This window comes from Eutrigla gurnardus (genome assembly GCF_963514095.1).
Source record: "Eutrigla gurnardus genome assembly, chromosome: 9".
Classification (NCBI taxonomy): Eukaryota; Metazoa; Chordata; class Actinopteri; order Perciformes; family Triglidae; genus Eutrigla; species Eutrigla gurnardus.
This window is the reverse complement of record NC_139923.1, coordinates 12,287,450-12,298,197: the sequence shown is the minus strand read 5'-3', so window position 1 is coordinate 12,298,197 and position 10,748 is coordinate 12,287,450. Positions and strand designations below refer to the sequence as shown.

General features: G+C 44.1%; 1 protein-coding gene across 3 annotated transcripts; it reads left to right on the top strand.

The window, feature by feature from the left end:
- The first annotated feature begins 4,432 nt into the window (after positions 1-4,432).
- On the top strand, positions 4,433-10,538 carry LOC311018913 (G-protein coupled receptor 22-like). Of its 3 annotated transcripts, none has more exons than XM_084018031.1 (3): positions 4,433-4,875; positions 5,970-6,877; positions 8,131-10,538. In XM_084018031.1, the coding sequence occupies exon 3, from the start codon at positions 8,135-8,137 to the stop codon at positions 9,449-9,451; it is 1,317 nt and encodes a 438-aa protein (XP_083874157.1). In that variant the 5' UTR covers positions 4,433-4,875; positions 5,970-6,877; positions 8,131-8,134; the 3' UTR covers positions 9,452-10,538. The 3 variants fall into 3 exon arrangements, with proteins under 3 accessions (XP_083874157.1, XP_083874156.1, XP_083874158.1); XM_084018030.1 differs by having other exon boundaries at positions 5,970-7,150; positions 8,131-10,537; XM_084018032.1 differs by lacking the exon at positions 5,970-6,877.
- The last annotated feature ends 210 nt before the right edge of the window (positions 10,539-10,748 follow it).

The window sequence follows — 10,748 nt, the reverse complement described above, 5'->3', positions numbered from 1 at the left end:
GCCTCAGGGGTGGAAATGTCCTCTACGCAAAGCATGCATAATCAATTTTTTTCTGATATGCATTTAAAACAAAGGGAATTCAAAATCCGCTGACCCAGTTTTGCTGAAGTTGAAAAAACAAACTGTTTACTTTAGTCCTTAAACTAGTTGTTGTTGTTGTTGGAGGAGAGTGGCTCTTTTAAGAAAATTGTGCATTCTCCAGTAACATGAACTCCCAGGGGTAGTAACATGGCCAGATGAAATGAAATGACAAACATTGAGTGCTCTGATGGCCGAGTGCCTGAAGACGAGCATGAATGTGTGCGTTTTGTGTTTGTCGGCAGAGTGTGAGTGGATGTCCTCTACGTGCTTCCCCAATGATCCAGCCCTCCACTGTACTCGCACCTCCCCATGAGTGTGGGGTCCCCCATGCACTGCCTTGCGTTCCCACGCCTTGGCCGATGCTCTTTGACATGACTAACGTAAACAGATGTTGTGCCGTGACAGGAAGTGGCCGACTTCTGAGGGGCTGATGGAAAAAAAGCTGTTCGTCTCCGTGACAGAGAACAGTGAGGAGGTCACAGTACAGCAGGAAACAGCAAAGAATCTGTCCCAGGCGAGCGTGTATGTAGGTTGGTGTTAGGGATCGAAGAGGCTGCATTTACAATCCCTAACCCCATGGTCAGGGATAAACAGCTGACTACACCTATTCCACTTTATGGCTCTAACCTTACTGACCTGCAATGCCACCAGGACTGTAAATCAATGGAAGAGCACGGAGCTCATATCTAACCAAAGCAGAGGGAAGGACGAGCAAGTGAGAGGGAGAGCGAGAGAGAGAGAGAGAGAGATATTAAACCAATAAACAAATGACAGAGAAAATAAATGTGTAGCAAATAACAAGCCATGTCTAAGGTGCAATTGATTGGAGCAATTCTGTAACCGTATTATTTTTGGAGTCCAAACTAGACTTTGAAAGGAAGAGGAAAAGTAGCAGCAGCGGCCTCTATGGGTTGTAGTCTGCTGCACTTCTGATCTCCCACCCAAGACCACAGGCACATAAATCAGACCATATAGGAATATTATGGTAATGTAGGGAACAGACTGCACAATAGTTTTGTCTCAGAGGCATACATGGACTTTTTCCAGGAAATCACACAGTATGTAATCAGAAATGTCGTGCCGCCTAATGGCATGCACAACATAAATCCCTTTACAGTTGTGTTCACAATGTGGGTCAATATCACAGAACAAGTTTCTGACTGGCCAGTCCAGATATCTCAAAGATGCGGAGTGGGTTGTCTTCCACTACGACACACACTGCAGGTTAAACAAGCAATTGTCTCGCCACATGAATATGTTTGTTCCCAACACAATAACTCTATACCTCTATAGAGTTTGATGGGTTGGAGCTGCATTAGGTAATAATAAAATGCTGGTATGCAGTAGTGGCCGACCGATTAATCGGTCCGATTTATGACATTTTGAGATGATCGGCATCGGTCCATGCCTGAGCTCACGAGGCCGATAAACAAAAAATGTCTGCAGACACATCTGTAGGGATCCTACATACATCCTGTATGGGATGGAAGAGGACACATTAACATTTCCTTCAGGACTGACGTTGCATTTTATCTTCCGCTGCTGCTCATCCATCTCTAGTGTTGATCATCGGAGGAGGGGAGGATTCCTTCTTTAATTCTCCTATTCTACTTGATCCAGGCATTCTCATCTCTTACCAACTGAGCTTGAATCCAAAGGGACCCTGGGACTGAGGCCAACGCAGAATGCCCGGTGGTTAAACCACAGGCAAGAACCAGAGGACCTTGGAATGCAGTCTTTCCCTTTCTTGCCATTTTATACCAAGTCTCCTTCCTCCAACATCCTTTGAGGAGCATCCTTCACTGTGGTGCTCTAGGCTTTAGGAAGTAGTCAAAATTGTTATGGAAGAAGAAATAGAAATTTCCAACCAAATAACAAAACGGGCAACTAAAACAGCCTCAAAAAGACCATATTTCTCTTTCCCCTTTTCTGTGATTCAGGACCAGAAGTTCCCGAGGGGTTTACGAAAAATACAATTTAAATAGATCAGATGACAGCAGACTGCTACAAAATTTCAAAACAGGCAGTCCATTAGGAGTGGCTGGGCTAGCTCTGTTCTGGAGCAATATGGAGCAAATCACAGTGGCACCAAATGGAAGTGCAGGATGCCTGCTGCAAGGAGGAGATAAAAGTCTCTGTGCTGGGTCCTCTGGGCCTGCCGGCTTCTATCCCACTATTGCACAATTGCCTGCTGATGTCATGATGCATGATGGCATGCAAAGCAAGGGCTTGAAATAAGACGGCCACTAAAGGCACATCTGCAGCTTCTTTATCTGATGAGCCCGGGCCAGAGATGGTCCTCTTGAGAGAAACGCCACACGCACAGTGCCAAGGAGGGCGGCAAGCAGCAAGAGTGGGGTAAGCAAAGAAATGTACACACTTGAGTATTGACAGGCGCATGCATACATCATATCCATGGATGTCTACAGGCACTCAGAGTGAAAGAGGAGAAAATAGTGAATATCAGACAGTGGAGTCTGGGGACAGAGAGAAAAGCTGGATGAAATATTAATAGGAATGAAATATTTACGTCATTCTTCTATTGAACTGAAGTTTTGGGAATGCAGTGTTTTTGCAGCAGCATGTTTACCCCTCTTTAAAATAGCAAAATAGATTCCTAAAGAGCCACCAGACGGTGGTCAGCTCTGTCTTTTCATATACATGCCCACTTTCCACTCTCTTCAGGGTGATTCTTATAAAATGCACACTGCCTTGAGCTGCAAGCAGTGATAGAGAAGCTGTTTTGCACCGATGTGCTGTGTAATTATAGTCTGACAGCCAGAGGCTGAATCCCGTGTAGGAAGCAGGTACTTGATGCTGGATTCAGTCATCGAGGTACATAAACATGCACTCCTAATGACACACAGGCACCCAACCATACTGACAAACAGATGTTCGAAAGACCTGCACACACAACCTAACAACCAGCACGGATAAAAGTGCTTCCCCTCCCCATCTGTCAAACTTCACATCTTTCCTACATCTACGCCTCCTGTCGACACATGTGCCAAGCTCCAGATCATGCAATGTGAAGATCGAGTGAGAATTAGTGTTAATGACAGGCTTAAAAACATTCATGTATTTGCTCTTGTTAATCCTCGAATAAGTGGTGGACTTTGTGTGTCTCGTGGAACGGAAATGCATCTCTCTGTATGATCAAGGGCATCCAACGTCCTCCATAATACCAGATTGTAATTGAGGTTTCCTCCAAGATCTCCAATTTGTTCTACATTCGGGACGTAAGCTTTAAAGCTTATGGTGCCACTTCCAACATGTATTGTCTATGTTGTATTATAGGTGGGATAAAAAACTGTCAACATTGTGCATCTATATGTAGGGCTGCAATGATTATTAATTATTGTGTCGAATACATTGTCAATTTATCAGTTGATTGCTGGGTCAACAAAAAAAAATCACAATTCCTCAGCGCCCAATTACCAAGGAAATAGTTCACAAAGCCTTCTAGAGATTGTATCTCTGTTTCCAATGCAGCAAGGCAACTTCAAATGCCTTGTAAACTGCAATTATCTAAGTGTCACCACTAGAATATCTCCGGGGGATTTTCTGAGGACTTTAAACGTTAGTTTATCAATTTGCCATACCAACGGATGACGGATGCCCGCATCTTCTTTACTGAAGGCTGTCAGGTACCAGGATGCCCTCTGGCAATAATTGCACCTGACAAATGAGCCTTGACAAAGAAATGGGGGGTGGTCAACCTCTTACTGATCTGACAGAGCAACTTAATTGAAACTATCAATCAGAGAGCCACTATACTAGCTCTTCTTTTTTGACTCTCATTTCTTTCCTGCATAATCCATTATTCCCCCACTCGCAGCTGCAAGAATTTGACTGTCAGTGTCGCCGTCTCACTTGCACGTGCATATTAAGACCTATGTATTTGTGCAAAATCAATACAAAAAAATATTACTTCTCTCTGCTGGCTCTCCATCCTCACCATTCGCCCTACGGTGCACACAACACATTAGTTGTTCATTACATTGTGACAGAGCTAATTAATGCATCAATCCTGTATGTTCTGCTGTTTTTTCCTTCAACAGTGTGCCTCTCTGACTCTGCAGCAGGTTGTGCGTTTAGCGCAGTGTCACCTAAAGTCCCCGTGCAAAAGCGTAGTACTGTAGAAGCTTTTTTCCCCCCTCGAATCACTACAGCCCCACACGGGATGTCACTGTCACTGTCAGGGAAGAGAGGATAGAGTGAGAACAAAAGGAAATACCTCCCTTCGCTGGAGAGGAACGGGTTAAGCCTATTACAGAAGACCAATCAGGACTGTGGGAGCACTGCAAACCTCCGCAGTAAGAGAGAGAGAGAGAGAGAGAGAGAGGGAATGAGAGAGAGAGGACAGCAGAGCAGAGCGGGAGATAGAGAGATACCAGGAGTGTGATGGTTTGCACTCCTATCCAGACAGTTAGGCACAGAGGGAGCGCAACAGAGAGTTGGTGAGATTCACAAACCTGCCCATATGGATGGATAAGAATTAAAGGGGGATCATGGAAGGCGAAGAAGAAGAATCCCACCAACAACCCTCTCAGGACTAATCTCTGTGGACTTTTTTCCTCTCCGTATGGGACTCAGGAGGGAAAGAACATCTGTCAGTTGTGCGACCTTTGTATGTTCATCAATATCCAATCATTATTCTTGGATTACTGCTTGAAAGAGCAGAAGATCAACCAGCAGATTCAATTGGTTGACCTAGATTGTTGCAGAGCCGCAAGGAGAGGGGACAGCGTGGTGTCTGGACCAGCTCTCAAGCATCTCTGTTTACGCTGCATGGTGAGATCTGCTGTGTCTTGATGGGGCACTTATTTGATTTACAGCGCTGAGCCGAGTAGAACGTATGTGACAGTGACGAAATCTGAATGCTAAACATCGCCGTCAACAAATACTTGGAATTAGAATGCAGCAAAATTATTTCCTGCATAACTTAGAATTATAATTTATTGTTGACTTGTTTTGAAACGTATGGTTATGGTTTAAGTGAAACCTACAGTATAGTAACTGATTCAAATATGTTAAGTCTTCAAACTTATATCAATGTAATTCCAAGTAGCTGCTATTGTAAACATCACGCTGCATAAAGGCTTTGGATTATTTGTTTATGCATTATCATTCCTCACATGCTGTGAGCACATCTGTTTGTGTCTTACTGCTACACACACAGCATATCCCAAACCGTCAGGCTGAATGACAACAGAAACTTGTGCACTTTAAAACTGTGCATCTTCATAACATACATGATCCGCTCTCTTCTCCGATACTGAAGCATGGTGCTCATTGATCATTTCTGCTGACACTGTGGCATAGTAAAGTATGGCATCCCTCACCGAGACAACCTTGAGGAATGACCGACATTTCCCTGTGAGGAGAATACATGGATAATATATATATAGTGTCACACGAGCGGGCATGTGTGTCTTTACGACAAGTTCCCCAGGGAATCACACTGCGCTCACGCTCTGAGCAAGTCTGGCCTATCATGAAAATTGTATGACCATTTTAGCACCACTGTTGTTGTACAAGTGTCAGACAATAATCAACGCTAAGCGCAAAAATATGAAATATTATATTCGATATAGCAGTTAATATATTCAATCCAAAATACCAGTTGCTCGTGTGCGAGCCCTTTATTAGTGCTACTGTTATGTTAATGCAATAACAAAGATGTACAGCGAATCAGGCGATGTGCAGGAACACGATAAGACATCAGAGGCTTGTTGCTATGCTAATGAGTTTCCTTGTCGCCTCTCTGCTGAGGATATCTTTATTTTCACTAACGCATCCCCCACACTTCCCTGTCCTACTCCTCCTACTCTCTCTCTCCATATCTCCCTCAATCATCCATTACCCTATCCGTTGTCTCTCTTCAGGTCACTGTGAGGGAAAGATGTGGCACTGAAGGACAGACGGATGATGAATGCAGCTCCTGCTACCTAGAGTTCAATTCTTATCTGGGATCTTTTTTGCAAATCTACAAGGCAGGCTCTCTGTCTGATGAACTCACTTAAGGCGCTACCTCATGAGGATGACCTTCTCCTGAATCGCTGAACCAACCCCCCCCCCCTCCCGGGCACATAAAATAACTGGTGATCACAAATGTCTCAGTGATCACACGTCATGGTGATTGGACACGCCTACACCCAAATAATCTGCTCTATGCGCGCCATCTCCAGTGATTGAGGGTGCAGCATGTTGAGGGGCAAGCTGGAGACCCGTGCTCGATTTACATGTCAATGGCAGCTGGAGCCAGGCGTACAGAGACTGATGAGAAAGGTGGAAAGTGAAGGTTTGTTCCATTAGTGCTCCCAGGGGGGACATGGGCCTGGATGCTGCCCGGACACACTGACCTCTCCTGGGCAGATTCTGCACAATACCATGGTTTACACTGGGAAATGCACATGGCCAACTGACAAACTCTGTCTCCTGGAGTATAAGCAAATGGATTCAACTGTTTTTTCGTATTTACAGATCTGACTGCCATCTTCTCATTAAGGACAAAAAAAAGCAAAGGGCAAGGATTTGAATCATCGGACTATGAACAGTACATTCCAGCCCTGCTCACCAGAAAGAGTCTGTGTTTCTTTGTTTTCTTGGTTGGCTGTGTCTCGCCTGCCTGGGAATATCATGAGATTATAAACAGGAGGTGGCTCCGACATCTTATCCCTGTTCCACTCATCCATCAGAGCTCCCACCATCACCAAAGCAAACGGAACAGAGATCTGAGGGAAAAGTCTGTAGAGGACATTAGCCTGAATACTATAAAATCCACTGGCTATAGGTGGGTAATTCCTTAGCTTTCTTATCTCTGAGGTCAGGAAGAAAAGGCTGGCAGCCCATAGACGGTCTTTGGCGAGACGGACAGGTGTTGTTCTGGCTGTCAGCCTCTCTGGGACGAGCAGTGAAAGGGAAAAGCCTGGCTCAGGGGCTCTTCTGGAGCGGAAACACTTTTCCACAGGCTATGTTTGGATGTGATGCTTGTCTCTGTGGATGCAGCATGGACTCTATGGCCTGATTACACAGCCCTGGTATTCAGATAGTGCTGGAGGGAAGGGTAAATATTTATTAAAAAAAAACATTTGTTTTTCTCATGTCAGATTTATTTATTTAAGGGATTTGGATTATTCTAATATTGCATGCGTTAATAAATGTTTCAATTTATTCTGTAGTGCTTGCATATCCATGTATTTTCCTCCTCTATACTAATATTAACAGTATAGACAGGCTAACAGATTTGGTGCACTTTTTAGACCTTCAATCATCAAAGTCCTGTGTGAACAGATGCTTTCATTTTAAAATGAATCTCTGAGAGTTGGACGGGTGCTGGTGAAAAGTAAACAATCTCCTAGCAGGATGTTCCTGTGAGTTATGAACCACCTGCTGTAATTTGGCAATGACTGAAATTCTGCCAGAAATTCTGAGCTCAGTATCCAAGATCATAGCAAGTTTTTTTTTTTTTTACCTACCTCCACCTTATAATGTTAATCACAGCCCACTGGGCCTGAAATTAGCTTTCTTCATTATTCCCTCCGTGACCTCTGGCCTATATTCAGTATGTATACTGTTAAAGCTAATACATTAAAATGATGTCAGCTTGAATGTGCTGTTCACCAGGGGCTCAAAGAACACTAAGCCATGTCTAACCCACGACAAAGCCTCAAAATACTCAGCCATCAAGGCTATGAGGTTATTAGAATTGAATTGTTCCAAAGTGTTTCAGTTGTGTGCCTCCACTGTAGATGTCTGATCCAAGATGGTGATAACAGAAGTAGAAGCTGACTGAGGCAAGCTATTTACTAGTTAGTCTTGCCATGTGCATAGTGGGACAATATAATCTGCATGACAGGAAAAAAGTGTTATTAAAGTGTCTAATCTCAGCATTACTCATTTATTTAAAAAAAGGCTTCATTATCATGGGACAACTAGGAAGAATTCTCAGATGTGCATTAATTACAACTTTATAGAGATGCACAAACACGGACTTCTTCTTTTGCTTTTTCACAAATTCTCCTTTTCTCTTTTCTCTACACACAGGATAATGCATATCCTTCCCTGCTCGGAACAAGAAGCCACCATGAGCAACGTCACGGTCACCGACAACACTGAGCCCATCAGCCGCACCATGAGTCCGGCAATCCCCAGCCCGTATCCCTATCCTGTTAGTTTCCAGGTCTCGCTGACTGGCTTTCTCATGCTGGAAATCCTCCTGGGCATGAGTTCCAACCTCACTGTGCTTGCCCTTTACTGTATGAAGTCCAACCTCATTAGTTCCGTCAGTAACATCGTCACAATGAACCTCCATGTGTTGGATGTGCTAATTTGTGTGTGCTGCATCCCCCTCACCATTGTGGTGGTGTTGCTCTCCCTGGAGGGAGACACTGCCCTTGTCGGCTGCTTCCATGAAGCCTGCGTCTCCTTCGCTAGTGTTGCCACTGCTGCTAATGTGCTTGCCATCACCCTTGATCGCTACGACATCTCAGTCAAACCAGCCAACCGGGTGCTGACCATGGGCCGTGCCCTGACCCTGCTGGCTGCCATTTGGGTGCTATCCTTTGTTAGCTTCCTCGTACCCTTTATTGAGGTGGGCTTCTTCGCCCATGGCCACGCTGATCTGAACCAGACATTGGTGGAGAATGTAGTCCACACTAACCAGTACTACACAGAACTTGGCCTCTATTACCACCTGCTTGCTCAGATTCCCATTTTCTTCTTTACTGCCGTCGTCATGCTCATCACCTACTCAAAGATCCTGCAGGCACTCAATATTCGCATCGGCACACGTTTCCACGCATCACAGAAGAAGAAGGCTCGCAGGAAAAAGCGTCCATCCATGACGGCCATGACAACGCAGCAGGAGGCCACGGATGCATCGCAGAGCAGTGGCAGCCGCAACCCCACACTGGGTATGCGTACCTCCGTCTCCGTCATCATCGCCTTGCGCAGGGCTGTTAAGCGCCACAGAGAAAGGCGAGAGCGCCAAAAGAGGGTTTTCAGAATGTCCCTCCTGATTGTGTCCACCTTCCTGCTGTGCTGGACACCCATCACAGTGCTGAATACAATCATCCTGAGTGTGGGCCCCAGTGACCTAATGGTCAAGTTGAGACTGGGATTCTTGGTCATGGCTTATGGGACGACGATCTTTCACCCCCTACTCTATGCCTTCACCAGGCAGAAGTTCCAAAAAGTCTTGAAAAGCAAGATGAAGAAGCGAGTGGTGTCTATCATTGAGGCAGATCCTACTCCTAATAATGCTATTATCCACAACTCCTGGATCGACCCAAAGAGGAACAAAAAGGTGACATTTGAGGACAAAGATACCCGACAGAAATGTCTGTCTTCTGCAGACGTTGAGTGAAGGAACTCATTATCTTTAGCGTATACGGTCAACAAAAGCAGCTAAAACTGACATCAGGTCGTGATGGAAAAAGGGAACATGTTAATCCAAAGCAGTAATGTAAATAATATGTGATACAGAATGTACAAAAACAAGAGGTCGATAATTTATTACTATTTATTGAGGAAAAATATGTAGGTTTCATAGATACACCATATACTATACTGTAGATATTGCATGGCTTTTTGTAACGGTAGCAACATACAGTGCATTGTGTACATACATAATACATGTACAGCATAGGGTAAACAAGGTATATAGAGAGAAGTAGGACATACTATGTATATGTATATTTATAATAAATTTTGTGTTCACTCACCTAACGCAGCAAAAGGCTTCCTATACCCCCCCCCCCCCCCCCCCCAACCCCCCCGCCCCAAGTAAAGTGTTTGTGATTCCTGTATCAACTGTGAGATTACTCCCATTCATCACCATGCCACTTGCTCCAACACCAGACCTGCAATCCCCAGTGACCACTGACCTTATTGCCTTGGAGCCCTCTGAGGGAAGGCAGACAGGTCAAACATGGAGAGAGAGAGACAGAGAGAGAGAGAGATAACACGTGTTATGTTGCTATAGCACAAAAGCTATGGGGGTTGCTGCTCCTAACCACTGCTTTTAGGCTTAAAGATGAACACATTCCACAGACACAACAGAAGACCATGGTTCTCATCCTCTCATTTGACAAAAAACAGATGTAATCTAAGCCTAGTCTGTTTCACTTTAACAGTCACGTCTTTGAGCCAAATGGAAAATCTACAGTTGCCTTATTTTGGCTTGATAAATTGACAATGACTTTATAGTGGGACAGGGACAGTGACAAGGAGAGCACATTTTGAAAACAGTGGAAAAAATAACAAATATTGTTTTAATTCTCAAAAAGAAGCCTCAGATGTTATTTTTTCATAAAGAAGTTATTTATTAAACTAAAGGCAAATGTTGAAAATGGTTGTATTATCAATTTGTCTGTTTTTAATAACACTAGTCGAACAACAACAATGATCTCCAAATAAGCAAATCCATAACTGCAATAAAGAACAACTGCAAAGACCCCAAAGCCTGATAAAAGATTCTGTTTGCAATCCACAATAACAGATGATGAAGTTCTTCTTCCCTGCTGGTGTATATCTACCAATAGTGCGTGTCCTCCATTGTTTATCAAGGAATAAGAGAGTGAAATTGTATTTCTCAGGTGGCTGCTGCTGGTAGATTATAATTCAGCCAGCCTTGTATTTTTAGTTTGACGTGTCTGTTGACA